Here is an 18,163-nt window from a genome sequence, read left to right on the forward strand (position 1 = left end):
TGCATCTTAGGTGAAACTAGGAAATAGCTAGCTATAACCCAGAACTATGGTACATGAAAATGAAAGGTAGTTCAAAGAAATATAAGTGCTGTGGCTCAAAAATTATAGTCAAACTCAAGAGGTTCCAGGTTCTTTTCAATTTATTGATGCCATCAAACATCCAACCACTATCCATTCATCTCCATCATCCTCAAATAATGATATTTTATCCTAGAGATATCAACTCAGGATCACAAGATGGCAGCTCTAGATGTAAATATTACAGGAGTGCTTCGGTAGCTCAACTGGTTAAGCATCTGCCTTCAGCTTGGATCATGATATGCAGGTACTGGGATTGAGTCCCACACTAGGCTCCCTGCTCAGTGGGAAGTCAGATTCTCCCTCTCCCTCTGTCCCTCCCCAACACCCCTTCCCACTCATGTGTGCGCATGCTCTCTTGCTCTCCCTCTCTCTCAAATAAAAAAGTAAAAATCTTTATATTAAGAGGCGGGGGGTGGGAGGTTGGGGAACCAGGTGGAGGGTAATAGAGAGGGCATGTATTGCATGGAGCACTGGGTGTGGTGCAAAAACAATGAGTACTGTTACACTGAAAATAAATAAATAAATTTTTAAAAAATCTTTACATTAAAAAAAACAGATGTAAATATTACACCTGTACTTCTTATTCAAGACAGGAAGCAACGGGTCATGCTTTGGAGAGATAGGAGTAAGTTCTCATATCCTGTCTCTTTAATCCCAATGCAAATTCTTCCCCAGAAACCCCCAGTAAATTTCACCATATATCGTATTAGGCAGAAGTGGTCCATATGTCCATCTTTAGATACAAAGTAGTCTAGAAAATCCACCTCCAGTGATAGTTGATTCATCGTCACTACGGCCTGCCCCAAGAGATCCAGGAGTCCATCCAGTTACTTCTGTCCCCCACTGATCAATCAACTCTGTCCTGGAGCAGCACAGCCCTAACCAGCATGCATGATTCCCAACCTACAGTCCTGGAGGCCACTGGGGCCAGTGACCCATTCTCACCCATCACAGACCCAGTGTCAATTCCCATGTCATACTTGTTTGACCAGGCCAAGGCAATGTTGCAGAGCCACATCAACTCCAAATGTGGGCAGATTCACCAGGGCAAGGTCCCTGCTCGTGTATATAGCTCTTGGCAGTGCATAATTCTTGAGGGCCTGCAAGTGGCTCCCTTCACTTGCATCCCAGAAAACAAGCCCTCAGAGCTACAGGCAGCAACTGGCCCTGCCCTACAGCAGAAAACTATGCCCTGGATACCAATGGCCCTTGACCAACAGCAACAAGCCCCACCAGATGCTGTCACTGAACACCCTAAGCTTCCCCAAGCCCTGTCCGAGGGAGCCATTGAGAAACTGGAGACAACATTGCGGCACAAGTACCTGGCCTTCTTGTCAGGGCTGCCAGCTCTTTATTATGTGGCTCTCTCTAGGGTCATGGCACCGGCAATCTCTACCCAAGCTGTAATCACAGGAATGGTGCCTGGACCTGGTGAATTCCCAACTGAACCTCTGACTCAAATGATCTCATCTGAAGAGCAGTCTCTGAGTCCTGGGCCAAGCTTTCAAGATGCCAACGAGACTTGTGCAGACATTGAAGATGAGCTCCAGGTTGAAGAGTTGGTGGAAGAAATGATCAAGATTGTGACTTTAGAAAGCCAGGCAGACATCAAAAGAAATGAAATCTTGCCATTTGCAATGAGTGGATGGAACTAGAGGGCATTATGCTTAGTGAAATAAGTCAATCAGAGAAAGACAGCTATCATATAATCTCCCTGATATGAGAAAGTGGAGATGCAACGTGGGGGATTTGGGGGGTAGGAAAAGAATAAATGAAACAAGACGGGATCGGGAGGGAGACAAACCATAAGAGACTCTTAATGTCACAAAACAAACTGAAGGTTGCTGGGGGAAGGAGGTAGGGAGAGGGTGGTGGGGTTATAGACATTGGGGAGGGTATGTGCTATCGTGAGTGCTGTGAAGTGTGTAAACCTTGCAATTCACAGACCTGTACCCCTGGCGCTAATAATACATTATATGTTTATTTAAAAAATTATTAAGGAGGGTCAAGATGGCAGGGAAGTAGGAGGAGGCGCCTTTTCAACCTGTACCCTAAAGTGAGCTGATTACCTACCAAAGAATTCCGATCACCCATGAAATCAGCCTGAGATCAGAATTATACACGTCTGGATCTCTACAGGAGCAGAAGACGCCAGTGGCAGGTAAAGCAGAGTGGGAACGTCGGACTAATATCGGAAGATAAACAAAAGGGGGAGGAAGCCACCAGAGGCGACCGAAAGTAATACCCCAATACGAGAGTGTTCTGTGTCTGGGGACCAGCATTAGCTTGGAGTCTGGTTGAAAGCACTCAAAAAAAAAAAAAAAAAGAGCAAAGGATCGCGGGGGGGGGGGGGGTTGGATATTGTGGGAATAGGGGCGGTTAGGGACAGGGGCTTAAGTTCCCGGACCCAGGACAGCCTCCCCTGGTGCTGAGCCAGAGAGAGTACAGCGGAGAAAGCAGGTCTCCATCCCAGAGCCACCAGTGCACCTGAGCCGCCAGCACGCCCAAGAACGAGTGGGGTCCGGCTCCCGTGAGGGGCTGGGAGCCTGGCCAGACAGCATTCCCGAAATGTGCGCATCCCACACCCTCCCATGGGAGAGATGTGCACAGGTACTAGCCTGGAGCTCTGGCATCCTGAAAAACCAGGCATTCCCAGCCTGGACCAGCGGGAAAATCTCAGTGTGTGATCGCTGCTTGGAACCTCTCTGGCCATCTGGAGCTGCCCAGACAGCCGCCACTGCCATGGTATTGGCTACAAGGAGGAGATCCTGCATCCCCAGGGACCGTGACCCAGAACCTACTCTGCCAGCAGCTCTGCAGAGTGTTCTGAGGCTTCTCTCTGAGAGGGAGGTCGGGGTGCAGTTTGCTCTCCTCTAAACCTCCAAAAACCATCAAAAGCTGTCAAGACAAGAGAAAACAGATGAAAGAACATAAACACCTCCAGAGAACAAAAGCCTGAAAAAAAACGGTTTCCTCAGAGCCCACCCCCTTGAGGGGGGTGGGAGGACCTAACTCAGGGAACATCATTGTCTGAAAACCCACGTGGCAGGCCCCTCCCCCAGAAAACCAACCAGGAAGGAAGAAAAAAAAGAAAAAGAAAAAGAAGTCGACAAGAGAACAACCACCACTACTTCATAAATACAACTTTTATTTTTAACTCTTTACCAATATTCTGGTTCTTTTTTTTATATACATATAGATAATTTTTTAACCTATTTACCATCACAGTGAGATGTCCAGTACATCAAATTCCTTAATAACCTTCTAACCTGAACTTTTTGTTACATACACCCATGTTTTTCTTTTGCTTTTCTATTTTTTTAAATTTTTTTAAATTTTAGTTTAGTCTATTCTTTTTTAATTTTCATTTTCTAATATAGATATAGAGTTAAACTTCAAGGTAATCCCCTTTCCCCAATCAATGCTACCCCTATAGGCAAACCAATTTTTAATCCCCCTTTATCTTAGGAAAGTTGAGTCCCTTAACAAAAACATCAAGATACATCCAGGAAGAATCAAAATAAACTTCTTTGCCCACACTGAGAATTTATAACCACTCTCCCATCTTTTCCTTCCGCCAGTGTTTCTGTGTATTTGTGTTTGTCCTGATAGTATATAAATATTATACTTGGGGTTCTTTCTGATGAGGTTCTTCCTTTTTTTTTTTTGCTTTTGTATATATATATTTTTTTCTCTTGTCATATACTTTTATCAGTCTTTTTGTTTGTCTGTTTTTGTTTGTATACTTCATAAATCTTACCTTGGGGCCCATTTGGGCTGAGCCTTCTCTTTTATCTTCTCTTTTTCCCCTCTCTCTCTCTCTCTCTTTTTTCTTTTTTCTTTTCTTTTTTTTTTTTTCCCTTTCTTCTCTATTTCTTTTTCTTTTCTGTTTTCTCTCATTTGGGTGGGGAATCCTGATTGCACAGAAGCGTTCCAGGGTGCACCTTGACTGCACCACAATCAATACATCCAGCTGCATCTGTTCAGTCATCTCTTACCAAAATGACTAGGAGGAGGAATGCCCAACAGAAGAAAAATGCAGAGGATGGACCTTCTGCAACAGAGCTAATGGCTATCGACATAGACAATATGTCAGAAAAGGAATTCAGGCTAACAATTATCCAGGCAATAGCTAGGTTGGAGAAAGCCATGGATGACCAAACAGAATTGATTAGGGCAGAACTGAAAGCCACCAGGGATGATGTTCACAATGTTAGGGCAGAACTGAAAGCCACCAGGGATGATGTTCAAAATGCTCTCAATGAATTCCAATCTAATCTAAATTCTCTAAAAGCTAGGATAACTGAGACAGAAGATAGAATTAGTGATCTGAAGGACAAACAGATAGAGAGAAAGGATCAGGAGGAAGCCTGGAACAAACAGCTCAGAAGCCACGAAAACAGAATCAGGGAAATAAATGATGCCATGAAACATTCCAACATCAGAATTATTGGAATCCCTGAAGGGGAGGAAAAAGAAAGAAGTCTAGAAGATATAGTGGAAGAAGTTGTCTATGAAAATTTTCCCAATCTCACGAATGGAAACAACATTCATGTACTAGAGGCAGAGCGGTTTCCCCCCAAGATTTTAGATTCTTGAAAGTCCTCACGACACCTAATAGAATGAAGAATTATGCTTCTAGACAGACCCTCTTAAAATCAGCTAGGACAAAGAGGATCCTTACATACAAAGGAAAGCCCATTAGAATAACGTCAGACCTGTCCACAGAGACCTGGCAAGCCAGAAAGGGCTGGCAAAATATATTCAGAGTACTAAATGAGAAGAACATGCAGCCAAGAATACTTTATCCAGCAAGACTGACATTCAAAATGGATGTAGAGATAAAGAGTTTCCAAGACTGGCAAGGCTTAAAAGACTATGCAACCACCAAGCCGACACTGCAGGAAATATTAAGGGGGGTCCTATAAATGAGAAAAAATCCTAAGAATATCATTGAACAGAAATATAGAGACAATCTACAGACAAAAAGACTTCAAAGGTAACACGATGTCAATCACAACCTATCTATCAATAATCTCAATGTGAATGGCCTAAATGTGCCCATAAAATGACACAGGGTTGCAGATTGGATAAAAAGACAGGACCCATGCATATGTTGTCTACAAGAGACCCATTTTGAACCTAAGGATACACATGGACTGAAAGTGAAGGGATGGAGAAGCATCTTTCATGCCAATGGGCCTCAGAAGAAGGCCGGGGTAGCGATTCTCATATCAGATAAATTAGATTTTAAACTAAAGACTGTAGTCAGAGATACAGAAGAACACTACATAATTCTTAAAAGGACTATCCACCAAGATGATCTAACAATTGTAAATATCTACGCCCCCAATATGGGAGCAGCCAATTACATAAGAAAACTATTAATCAAGATAAAGAGTCATATTGATATGAATACATTGATAGTAGGAGATCTTAATATGCCTCTCTCAGAAATAGACAGATCATCGAAGCAGGAAATTAATAAAGAAATAAGAGCATTGAATGAAACATTGGACCAGATGGACCTCATAGACATATACAGAACATTCCACCCTAAAACAACAGAATACTCATTCTTCTCAAGTGCACATAGAACCTTCTCCAGAATAGACCACATACTCGGTCACAAAGCAGGACTCAACCAATACCAAAAGACTGACATTATTCCCTGCATATTCTCCGATCACAATGCTTTGAAACTGGAGCTCAATCACAAGGAAAAGTTCAGAAGGAACTCAAACACCTGGAAGCTAAAGACCACCTTGCTTAAGAATGCTTGGATCAACCAGGAGATCAAAGAAGAACTTAAACAATTCATGGAAACCAATGAGAATGAAGACACTTTCAAAACCTATGGGACACAGCAAAGGCAGTTCTAAGGGGGAAATACATAGCCATCCAAGCCTCCCTCAAAAAAATTGAAAAATTCAGAATACACCAGCTGTCTCTACACCTTAAAGAACTGGAGAATCAACAACAAATCAAACCAACTCCACACGCAAGAAGGGAAATAATCAAGATTAGAGCAGAGATCAATGAGGTAGACACCAGAGATACAGTAGAATGTATCAATGAAACTAGAAGCTGATTTTTTGAAAGAATCAATAAGATCGATAAACCATTGGCCACACTAATCCAAAAGAAAAGAGAGAAAGCCCAAATTAATAAAATTATGAATGAAAAGGGAGAGATCACAACTAACACCAAGAAAATAGAAACAATCATCAGAAATTATTACCAACAGTTATATGCCAATAAGCTAAGCAACCTAGATGAAATGGATGCATTCCTGGAAAACTATAAACTCCCAAAATTGAACCAGGAAGAAATTGACAACCTGAATAGACCGATATCTAGTAATGAGATTGAAGCAGTGATCAAAAACCTCCCCAAAAACAAGAGCCCAGGACCTGACAGATTCCCTGGGGAATTCTACCAAACTTTCAAAGAAGAAATAACACCAATTCTCCTGAAGCTGTTTCAAAAAATTGAAGCAGAAGGAAAACTTCCAGACTCTTTTTATGAAGCCAGCATTACCCTGATCCCCAAACCAGGCAAAGACCCTACCAAAACGGAGAATTTCAGACCAATATCACTGATGAATATGGATGCTAAGATTCTCAACAAGATCCTAGCAAACAGGATCCAGCAGCACATTAAAAAGATTATCCACCATGACCTGGTGGGATTCATCCTTGGGTTGCAGGGATGGTTCAACATTCGCAAATCAATCAATGTGATAGAACAAATCAATAAGAGAAGAGAGAAGAACCACATGGTTCTCTCAATTGATGCAGAAAAAGAATTTGACAAAATCCAGCATCCGTTCCTGATTAAAATGCTTCAAAGTATAGGGATAGAGGGAACATTCCTGAACTTCATAAAATCTATCTATGAAAGACCCACAGCAAATATCATCCTCAATGGGAAAAAGCTTGCAGCCTTCCCGTTGAGATTAGGAACACGACAAGGATGCCCACTCTCACCACTCTTGTTCAACATAGTATTAGAAGTCCGAGCAACGGCAATCAGACAACAAAGAGAAATACAAGGTATCCAAATTGGCAAGGAAGAAGTCAAACTCTCTCTCTTCACAGATGACATGATTCTTTATATGGAAAACCCCGAAGACTCCACCCCCAAACTACTAGAACTCATACAGCAATTCAGTAACGTGGCAGGATACAAAGTCAATGTACAAAAATCAGTGGCTTTCTTATACACTAACAATGAAAATACAGAAAGGCAAATTAGAGAATCGATTCCATTTACTATAGCACCAAGAACCATAAGATACCTGGGAATAAACCTAACCAAAGAGGTAAAGGATCTGTACTCGAGAAACTACAGAACACTCATGAAAGAAATTGAAGAAGACACAAAAAGATGGAGGACTGTTCCATGCTCTTGGATCAGAAGAATAAACATTGTTAAAATGTCTATACTGCCTAGAGCAATCTATACTTTTAATGCCATTCCGATCAAAATTCCACCGGTGTTTTTCAAAGAGCTGGAGCAAATAATCCTAAAATTTATATGGAATCAGAAGAGACCCCAAATTGCTAAGGAAATGTTGAAAAACAAAAACAAAACTGGTGGCATCACATTACCTGATTTCAAGCTTTACTACAAAGCTGTGATCACCAAGACAGCGTGGTACTGGCATAAAAACAGACACATAGACCAGTGGAACAGAGTAGAGAGCCCAGATATGGACCCTCAACTCTATGGTCAAATAATCTTCGACAAAACAGGAAAAAATATACAATGGAAAAAAGACAGTCTCTTCAATAAATGGTGCTGGGAAAACTGGACAGCTATATGTAGAAGAATGAAACTCGACCATTCTCTTACACCATACACAAAGATAAAATCGAAATGGATAAAAGACCTCAACGTGAGACAGGAATCCATGAGAATCCTAGAGGAGAACATAGGCAGTAACCTCTTCGATATCAGCCACAGCAACTTCTTTCAAGATATGTCTCCAAAGGCCAAGGAAACAAAAGCGAAAATGAACTTTTGGGACTTCATCAAGATCAAAAGCTTCCGCACAGCAAAGGAAAGAGTCAACAAAACAAAAAGGCAACCCACGGAATGGGAGAAGATATTTGCAAATAACAGTACAAACAAAAGGTTGATATCCAGGATCTATAAAGAACTCCTCAAACTCAACACACACAAAACAGATAATCATATCAAAAAATGGGCAGAAGATATGAACAGACACTTCTCCAATGAGGACATACAAATGGCTATCAAACGCATGAAAAAATGCTCATCATCACTAGCCATCAGGGAGATTCAAATTAAAACCTCATTGAGATATCACCTTACACCAGTTAGAATGGCCAAAATTAGCAAGACAGGAAACAACGTGTGTTGGAGAGGTTGTGGAGAAAGGGGAACCCTCTTACACTGTTGGGGGGAATGCAAGTTGGTGCAACCACTCTGGAGAACAGTGTGGAGATTCCTGAAGAAATTAAGAATAGAGCTTCCCTATGACCCTGCAATTGCACTGCTGGGTATTTACCCCAAAGATACGGATGTAGTGAAAAGAAGAGCCATCTGTACCCCAATGTTTATAGCAGCAATGGCCACGGTCGCCAAACTGTGGAAAGAACCAAGATGCCCTTCAACGGATGAATGGATAAGGAAGATGTGGTCCATATACACTATGGAGTATTATGCCTCCATCAGAAAGGATGAATACCCAACTTTTGTAGCAACATGGACGGGACTGGAAGAGATTATGCTGAGTGAAATAAGTCAAGCAGAGAGAGTCAAGTATCATATGGTTTCACTTATTTGTGGAGCATAACAAAGAACAAGGAGGACATGGGGAGATGGAGAGGAGAAGAGAGTTGTGGGAAATTGAAAGGGGAGATGAACCATGAGAGACTATGGACTCTGAAAAACAACCTGAGCGTTTTGAAGGGGCTGGGGGTGGGAGGTTGGGGAACCAGGTGGAGGGTAATAGAGAGGGCACGTATTGCATGGAGCACTGGGTGTGGTGCAAAAACAATGAGTACTGTTACGCTGAAATTAAATAAATAAATTTTTTAAAATGCAAAGAAAAAAAATAAAATAAAAATTAAGAAGTGAAAAAAAATTATTAAAATAAATAAATATTTTTTTTTAAAAAAGAAAGCCAGGCAGAGGCCTCTGGGCCCTACACACTCAAGAAACCCATCTTAGCCAAACTAAATTTCCATCTAAGAAAGAAGATCCTAGAGATACAACTGGGAATTCCCATAAAGGCAAGGCTGTCCAGAGAACAAACTGTAGCAACCTCAGACAACACATCCACACAGGATTCTCTAGAGAGTCTAGAGAACCTAGGAAAAACATTGCTCCAGGATCTCCCCATCCCACCAAACACTCCTCGTGTCCCAGATCCAGAATGGCTCCACCTTAAAGAACAGCTGGCCCTCGAGTTAAAGGCGGTGCAGCAGAACCAGAAGCAACCTAGTTCAAGAGCAGTATCTCATGGTTCTGCCCACTGGACCTCTAAGATATCACAACCCAGTGGGGACATGACAGAGGCCCAGGTGCTTTGTGTTCAGTTGGAGGCCAATGTGAACAGCCCCAGCCTGGAAGAGCCCTGGAGTCCTGAGTCCCAAAGCCCTGGCCCCAGCAAGGACTCAGCCCAAGTCCCCATGCTGGCAGAAAAGAGAGAGGACCCACGGAAACCCAAATTGGCAGGGGACCATGGAGAAGGGGATGCAGGGTTTGCACACTCCTCCACAAGAGACATAAGCCACCCTGATGAAGCCCAGAGGCCAAAAGGGATGCTTCTGAACAGGACACCTCACAGCCCCTGGCGACGGAGCCGTAGCTTTCATCTTGATGCTCCCTGTGAACACAGTACTGGACATCACCCTCAGATTAAGCTTCCAGAGTCACCTCCAGGAATCCCTGGGGTGAAGGTATCTGAGAAGAATGATCTGCCCAGCAGTCAAACCAAGCTTAATGTATTCCTCAAACCAGCAAGGATTCCTAAGAATGCCCAGCCTGTGGTGCCCCAGGCATCACAGAGCCAGCTTTTCCTGGGCCAACTCATTCAGGGTAAGGCTTTACAGGGCCAAACTTTGAAAGGTCAGGTTTTGCAGGGACAGGTGATGCCAGTCCACACTCACAAGAGGCCCAGCCTTCCAGAATCAGGCTTGAGAAGTAAGATGAAATCCTTTCTGCAGTGTTTTAACTCCAAGGCAAAAGGCAAAGTGCTTGAGGAATCCATGTTCTCTACAGCTGGGAAAGTGGCCAACACCAGAAAAGAAAATGCAGAAAAGGGCCTGGCTCCAACCAAAAGTTCCATGGGGCGAACCAAGACAGAGAGGACAAGAGGGGACTCTAAGGCCCAATCTTCCCCCACTGAGAAGCAGGTGGGCTCGGCCTTCTTGGATGGTCCCCATTCCCCAGACAGTAAGCTCCGGCACTGCTCCCGCTCTCACCAACACCATTTTGCCTCAGTCCTGGGCCACCCTCAGCACTGTCCTCAAGTGGCTTGTGCCAACCAACCAGGTGAGATCCAACCTAGATTTCACCTCCCACCTCAGAGGGAAAGCTTGCTCTGCTCAGGAAGACCCAACATAATCAAAAGTCATTGTAGGCTCTCATCTGTGTCCCTTGAAGAGGATTGCTACTGTCATTTTCATTTATGGTGCAGGTGGGGTGGAGTGCCACCCAAAATACACTCTATGTCTCTAAGCAAAGCACTGTCTGCCTCCTCCTTCTCTCCACTGTGGTGTGTTAAGGGAAGGCATGAGGGGATGCTAAAGTGTCCTTCCCATCTAGAGAAGGAACTTTAACCCACACTTAAGCTGGGTCAGCTTTCCACACAACTCCTCCCGGCCCACCCTGGACTGTGGATAAAGGGACTTGAGCAGAGAAGGAAGGCAAGGTAAATAAAGGTCAGGCTTGAATTCTATCATGGCTTCCCATTGGTGTCTTTAGGCCCAGAGGAGCAATGTGGACATGAGGATAGTAGTGACGAGGAGGATTGGCCAGGAATCCCACAGGCAGAATCACTCATGACTTCCATAGAGGCCCACAGTCTGCAGGGGAGGTTTTTAGAGGAGTGCCATAGTGCTCCAACCTTGAGGAGGTATGTTGTGTTTATCAAAAGCATGTAGCTAACATGACAGGATGTCAAAAGCAAATGAAAGAATCTCCCCTCCTCTGCTCCCTGTTGGTTATTGGCAAGATCTTTCTGCAGAGCTCATCTGGGAAGCTGCTGTAACTCTCTTGTCTATATCCTGCCCACTGCCTGCCAGCTGCATGGACTCTTGGAATGGAGATCAGAGTAGGTCATGAAAAGGGACTTGTCCCCCACTCCCAAGGGCAGGCAGGGAGAGAATCAGGGAGGGGGAGCATGTAGATGGAGGTCTGAGTACCTGGGACAGAGGCTGACTGTTCCTGACCAGGGTGTGATAAAGAAGCAAAGCCAATTTACTTTGTACTCAAAAGAGCCTGGAGCCAGGAAGCCAACCCAAGGTTCAAATGCTCTTTGGGGGAAGTAAGTGAGTAAATCTGAGCTTCAATCTGCTTGCCCATAGTGTAATAAAGAGCAACGGGCTGAGCCTTGTTATCCAAAGGTAATACAAATTAATTCAAAATCAGAACACTCTCCCTGTACCCTACCAAACTGTGACCCAATGTCTTGTAGTGGTGTAACTAGAAGCACATTGTTTGCTTAACCCAAGTATGAAGTTAGTCACTGAGTTCTAAGCTTGATATCTGTCAAGTTTGCCCCTTTTCTCTACTTTTACTGCCTCTATTTGTATTCTGTTTCCATCCATTCTTGTCTGAATAGCTTAAATTAATGGCTCATATCCCCAGGGCTTAGGATAGTGGCTGATCCACAGTAATACCTTAATAGTACTTAAAATAAAATTCTGAGGGGCGCCTGGGTGGCTCAGTGGGTTAAGCCTCTGCCTTTGGCTCGGGTCATGATCTCAGGGTCCTGGATTCGGGCCTGCGTCGCGCTCTCTGCTCGGCAGGGAACCTGCTTCCCCACTCTCTCTGCCTGCCTCTCTGCCTGCTTGTGATCTCTGTCTGTCAAATGAATAAGTAAAATCTTTCAAAAAATAAAAAATAAAATAAAATTCTGAGCTGGGAACCAGACAAATCACTACATTAGTATGATGAGGTCTATGGAATGGGGGAATCCTGTCACAGGAGGAAGAACTCAGCAAAGAGGACCACAGAAGGATCACAGTAAGAATGACTTTGAGAAGTGTCTTACATTCAACAATAAAAATATTTGAGCACTTACTATATCCAAGGTACTATAGCAAACACAACAATGAAAAAAACAGAGGACTTACACAATGGAGCTCATGATCTCATGGGATAGAGTGTCACATGCCAATATTATCTAATCAAAATATATGTTTAGATGTTCAATATTCATCTCAAACTACAGAAAAGTGAACAACTGATTCCCCACCCATCACCATTACCCAATCACTCATACAAAACACGCTTTCTGGACAGTATTTACCATATCACTTAATGGCAACTCCATCTTATCATTTTCCCAGGACAAAAATATTGGTGTCATCTTTGACCTTTTTTTCAATAGTCCATATTCAATCCAGCAGTAAATACTGCTGTCTCCACCTACAAAATGAATTGAGAACATGACCACTTCTCATTCTGTCTCTGCATTAGCCTCAGAACTAATTTCCCAGCTTCTTTCTGAGACCATATCTCAACAGTCTGTTCTCAACACAGATGCTTGATCACCCTCAAAGCGGGTCCTGGCAGACTGTGGATGATTAGATAGATGGAGAGAGAGGGAAAGAGATAATAGATGATAGGTAGGTAGGTGTAAAACCATGAGATTGAAGGAGAGTTCTAGGACTAGGCTCTGAAACACTCTAACATTAACAAATTAGGGGCAGAGGGGAATGCAGGAACAAATAAGTAAAGACTGCAAAGTAGTAGCCAGTGAGGTAGGAAGAAAAGCAGTAGAGTATAATATATCAGAAGCCAAGGAAAAAGAGTACTGCAAGGAGATAGGGAGAAACTGCATGAAAAGTTGCCAATCGGGATGCCTCGGTGGCTCAGTCTGCCTTCGGCTCAGGTCATGGTCCCAGGGTCCTGGGATCAAGCCCCACATCAGGCTCTCTGCTCTACAAGGAGCCTGCTTCCTCCTCTCTCTCTGCCTATCTCCTCTGCCTACTTGTAATCTCTGTCTGTCAAATAAATAAATAAAAATATATTTTTTAAAAAGTTGCCAATCAATCAAGTAAGATGAGGACTCAGAGATGATTTTTAGGTTTAGCAACATAGAGATCATTCATGCCTTGAGAAGAATAGACTCAGGTGGATAGTGGAAATGAAGGTGTGATTAGAGTGGATTCGAGAGAGAATGGAAGAACAAGTGGTCATAGCAAGGATAAGCAACTGTTCCAAGGAATTCGGTTCCACAGACATGCAGAAAAGTAAGGACATAGAACAGGGTTTTTAAAGTTGGGAGACATAGTATGTTGGATGTTGATGGAAAAGACCCAATGGAGATGAGTAAGTTGACAATGCAAGAGAACAAAGTAACAAAATAGGAGTGAGTCCCCGCAAAAAGGGATTGGCCTTGACTAAGCACAGACAAGGCACTGGTGGTAAATAAAGAGCAGGTGACATTAATGAGGGAGGACTTTGTATATCAAGAGAAGAAAGGTTCCCCCACAATTAAGAGAATGGGGACAAAGATTTAGAAAAGAGAAAGAGAAGCTGAAAAGGATCATAGCAAATGCGGGAAAGGACAAAATGGAAAGCCAAAGTCAGAGGTGGAGCAGAATTCTAGAAATTAGCATGGTGAGTTATATTTAAGGCCTAAGAAGTCGGTAGTAGCATGTGAGCCCAGGTGGTCAGAAAAACTGGTTGAAGTTGGTGATCATCTGTGTGAAACAGTTGCTCTTGCAACACAGTAGAAGAGATGGCAGAGAAAGCTCTAAATGCATGGAACATAAGGAAGAGGAGAGAGCTTGAGACAGAGAAATAGGGCAGCTGTTGTGTCCTGGTGTCCTCCCAGGACTAGGGTAGTTTGGAGAGGGGAGGAGAGAAGTGGAAAGCAAAAAGTCAAAGAACCTTTGAGGGCTCCCCTGAGTGGATGGAAAGAATCTGTTTTGGACACTCTGTATCTCTCAAAAGGTGGCATCTCTGCGTTCCCACCTTCTGACCTACCTCACAGGAGCCAAGAGCTCAAGGAAGTGGAGGAAGGGTTATAGTTTCCCTATAATGTGGTATGGGGGACTATTAGACGCCCCTGCCTTACTAATTCCTAAGGAAATCCAGAATGACTCAACATCCCATTAAACCAAGAGGTGGTGGCAGGACTCTCTTCCTCTGATAGGACCCAATGTGTCCACTGCTAGCAGGATGCAGAAAAGCCAGGATGGAAAGAAGCATGAATGTGTCCCTCCTCTGAATGGTGACTCTGCCTTAGGGATGGGAGCCAAGCCTCTGTGTGACCCTCAGGATGAGGAGGCACAAGGCTCAAGCCTGCTGAGCCAACACCCTCCAGGTGTTTTCCTAAAGCATCCCCAGAGATCATAGGAGGTCTTGTGACAGACACATCCTCCCTGTCTGGTGGCAATTAGGCAGAGAGCCATGGAGCAAGGATGTGGGGTGGGGGGGAGAGGGGACAGCATGAAGGGAATGACCCAGAAAGGTCACAGCAGCATCATGTGGGAAGCCAAGGTTAATGTGCACACATCCTGACTTAGGTGGAATGGGTCCTTCCCATGGTCCCCTCAGGCTTCTACCTGTCTCAGAACAGTGTGAGTTCATAGTGCTGACCAAAGTCCTACAACAAAGGGTCGAAGGCATAAAGATGAGCTGGAACAAACACCTTCAGGATTCTGTTTTCAGCAAAGCCAAGAGCTGAGAGAAGATAGTGTCAGAGCCTGTGATTCACACAGGATGTTGTTGAGAGATGAAGTCTTGTTCACCCCATCCCATTACCCTAGCACAACCCCCACCCTCCAGCTTTCCTAGTCTCAACAGAGGTAAAATCAGAATAAAAGGCCTCATGGAGGATAGAAACTCAAGCATTTACACTTCCAGAGTTGGTGGCACGTGCTAGGAATATATCAGTGATTGCTTGGGAACTCTGGAGTACACCTCTGGCCCTCACAAGTAACATGCCATGGTGAGAGGTTCGGACCTTCTGGAGCACTTCCCGACCTCTGTGGAGGACACCTAAGAATTCTATGAGAGAATGTCAGGCAACTGACTACCTCCAGTGGAGGAAAGTGGCTTCTCCACAAAATCACTTCTCGTGTCAAACATTGAGTCCTAGAAGATAGAGACCATGACTGCTTCATTTTTGTACCTGCTTACCACAGCCCATGCAGGGAGAACAGTGAACACAGAATGAGAACAGGAGTAAACCCCACAGATGCTACTTTCTGCACCATGTGAGTGGGGCCTGGGCTGCTTCTCCTTCCCAGCCATCCAAAGCCTAATGTTCCACCTGGGTCAGGGGCCCATGGCAGAGGCCAGGGCTGTCACAGAACAAGGAACAAGAGTGGTTACTGCGTCTGTCCAACATAGGAAGAGGAAAGAAGAGAAGACAGCCTGGGCTTCAGGTGCAGAGATGATGCAGGCATGGAAGGTACTGGGGGACACAGAAGACCAGATCCCTGTGGCTCTGGCAGGGCCTGCAGAGGAATGTTCATTCCTGTCCCCAGAGATAGTGAGGCCAGGACCCTGAATACTTGGTCTGGATGAGAGCATGAGGAGGGAAAGGGAGCCTGGGAAGGGGCCAGAGGGAGATCTCTGTTTCCAGAAGGAGGGGTGGGCCTGCCAACTGCCCCCCCTTTCCTGCCTTCCCCCTCTTCTCCACTGTAACTTCTTTGGGTCCATGGCCATGCAAGGAGCATGTTGGGGGCTTTCCAGAGTATATCGCTCTCAAGGTCGAGTCTGCTACAGAGGCCACAGGGGCAGGACCCTGGGCAGACAGCTGGTCTCGTGGGAATCCAGACAGCGGGAAGGGAAAGGAAGCCATTCCTTGCGGTAAATGATGCTGGCAGCTGGGGAGTGTCAGGGAAGGGGGCAGGGTAAAGTGAGAGGCCAGAGCAGAATCCCACACATAGTGGGACACATGGACACAGACATCCACATGTGTCAAAGACACATGGACACAGACATCCAGCCACACAGATGCATAAACACAGAGACACAAATTCAATGTTGCCACTGTAAAACTAATTCAGAGAACCCAGAGACATGTCCAGGAATCACACCTACCTAGACTCAAGAACACCCTGAGTCAGACATGCAGGAGCAGATGCTGGCACAAGCACACATGCAGGCACAAAGACAGTCTCCCCATTGTATTTGCAAACAGATACAGACCATCTTGCAGACCTACAAACACAAATGCAGTCCAAATTCCTCCCTCAACGTTGCTCTCCTCCATAAAGCTCCTAGGTTACCTTAAAGCAGGCTATCTTTCCCTCCTCTAAACTCTGCTTTCTTTTTTTTTTTTTTAAAGATTTTATTTATTTATTTGACAGAGAGAGAGATTACAAGTAGGCAGAGAGGCAGACAGAGAGAGAGGAGGAAGCAGGCTCCCTGCGGAGCAGAGAGCCCGATGCGGGGCTCGATCCCAGGACCCTGAGATCATGACCTGAGCCGAAGGCAGCGGCTTAATCCACTGAGCCACCCAGGCGCCCCTAAACTCTGCTTTCTGATTTCTGTCTCATTGCTTCTCCTTTAATAAGGACAGTCTTGGATTCACATGCGTACCCTGGTCTCAACAACATGGTTGTGGGCTTTCAAAGAAATGACAAGGTCAGCAAGTGAGTCCACTGCCCTCTTCAGCAGCCCCATCCCTCACCTATACACTCATCCCCACCCCCAGGAGTGTCCCCAGTTTACTGCAGGGTCCTGACCCCCAGCCTCTCAGCAGACACAGACCTAAGGGAAGAATAAACCAGACCTTTCAAGATAATGCTGGTGGGTATTGCCTCCCAAAATCTTTACCTTGCCTTATGCTTACCACTGTCTACCTCCAATCTGTAACCAACTACATCAATGCTATTCCAAGCAGTTATCTAACCGTGGATGGCTACACACTGAGAAATGTCTGTGCCTCCACTAGGCTCACAAATATCACACACTTATGACAGTTTGGGTCGTCTGCACTCCAGTAGATCAGTAGCCCCTTCATTAACATCTGCATAGTCATCAGAGCAGGATGTCCCTGGAGGGCTCAGTGCTCAGCTGGGAACTTAGGAGCACCAAGAATGCTCCAACCCAGGCCATTTGACCCTTGTTAAACAGAAATTCATCCAAGTCTCTGTGTTCTGTTCCTCAGTGTCTACATTCCAGCCTATCCTGAGGATCAAATGAGGGGCTTGGTTCAGGGATGCAAGTTCCAGACTGCCGAACCAAGCTTAGCATTCAAGTGGAACTATGAGTGGAATGAGTCAAGGCTAGCAGCTGAGTGCCCAGGAATGGCTGTGTGGCCGACTCGAGTTCCCAGAGAAGGATAGCAACTCCTTCTATTGTCTCAACCCCTGTCCTGTGGACTGTATCTATACCAGGTCTCCACTGTCTTCCAGACTCTCTCACCGCCTCCCTGCCATGTCCCCCACCTCCACCTCATAGGCTCAGTCACCTGCAGCCTAGTGTGTGGCAGAGACTTGCTGTCGCCTTCCTGCTCTGACAGCAGCTCTTTCCAGTTCTAGCTTTTTGTCCAGCCAACTATCTACCTCCAGCAAAGTCTTTACTCTTTCCCTTGCTTTTCCTGGGGCCCCTAACTTAGGTTCTAAGTCCTAGGAATAAGCATGGATGAAACATCCACCTCCAAGATGAAACATCTCCTAATAGCTGATCTACCACTTACAAGCTCAAGTTCAGTGGTAAAGAGTTATAGTAGATCCTAGAAAAAGCCTCCTGAGTAGAAGAAAGGCAGTCAAGGATGGGACCTAAGGGGGCTTTGGACCATTTGACAAAAAAGAGCCTCCCTCCATGATGGTATAAACAAGGGGAAGGACAAGATGTCTTGGGAGACAGAGGGAAGCCTCTGGGATTTGAGGAGAGGAAATAGACTGTCCCCAACTCT

At 44.8% G+C, this 18,163-nt stretch overlaps 1 protein-coding gene across 1 annotated transcript; it reads left to right on the forward strand.

Moving 5' to 3' along the window:
* The first annotated feature begins 806 nt into the window (after nucleotides 1-806).
* On the forward strand, nucleotides 807-17,591 carry LOC123952571 (protein FAM205A-like). Its single transcript, XM_046021838.1, is given in 4 exon segments — nucleotides 807-1,682; nucleotides 9,240-10,608; nucleotides 11,041-11,191; nucleotides 17,414-17,591. Coding segments are annotated over 4 exon segments (2,574 nt in total).
* Nucleotides 17,592-18,163: the final 572 nt, after the last annotated feature.

The sequence above is a fragment of the Meles meles genome, chromosome 11 (assembly GCF_922984935.1).
Source record: "Meles meles chromosome 11, mMelMel3.1 paternal haplotype, whole genome shotgun sequence".
NCBI lineage: Eukaryota > Metazoa > Chordata > Mammalia > Carnivora > Mustelidae > Meles > Meles meles.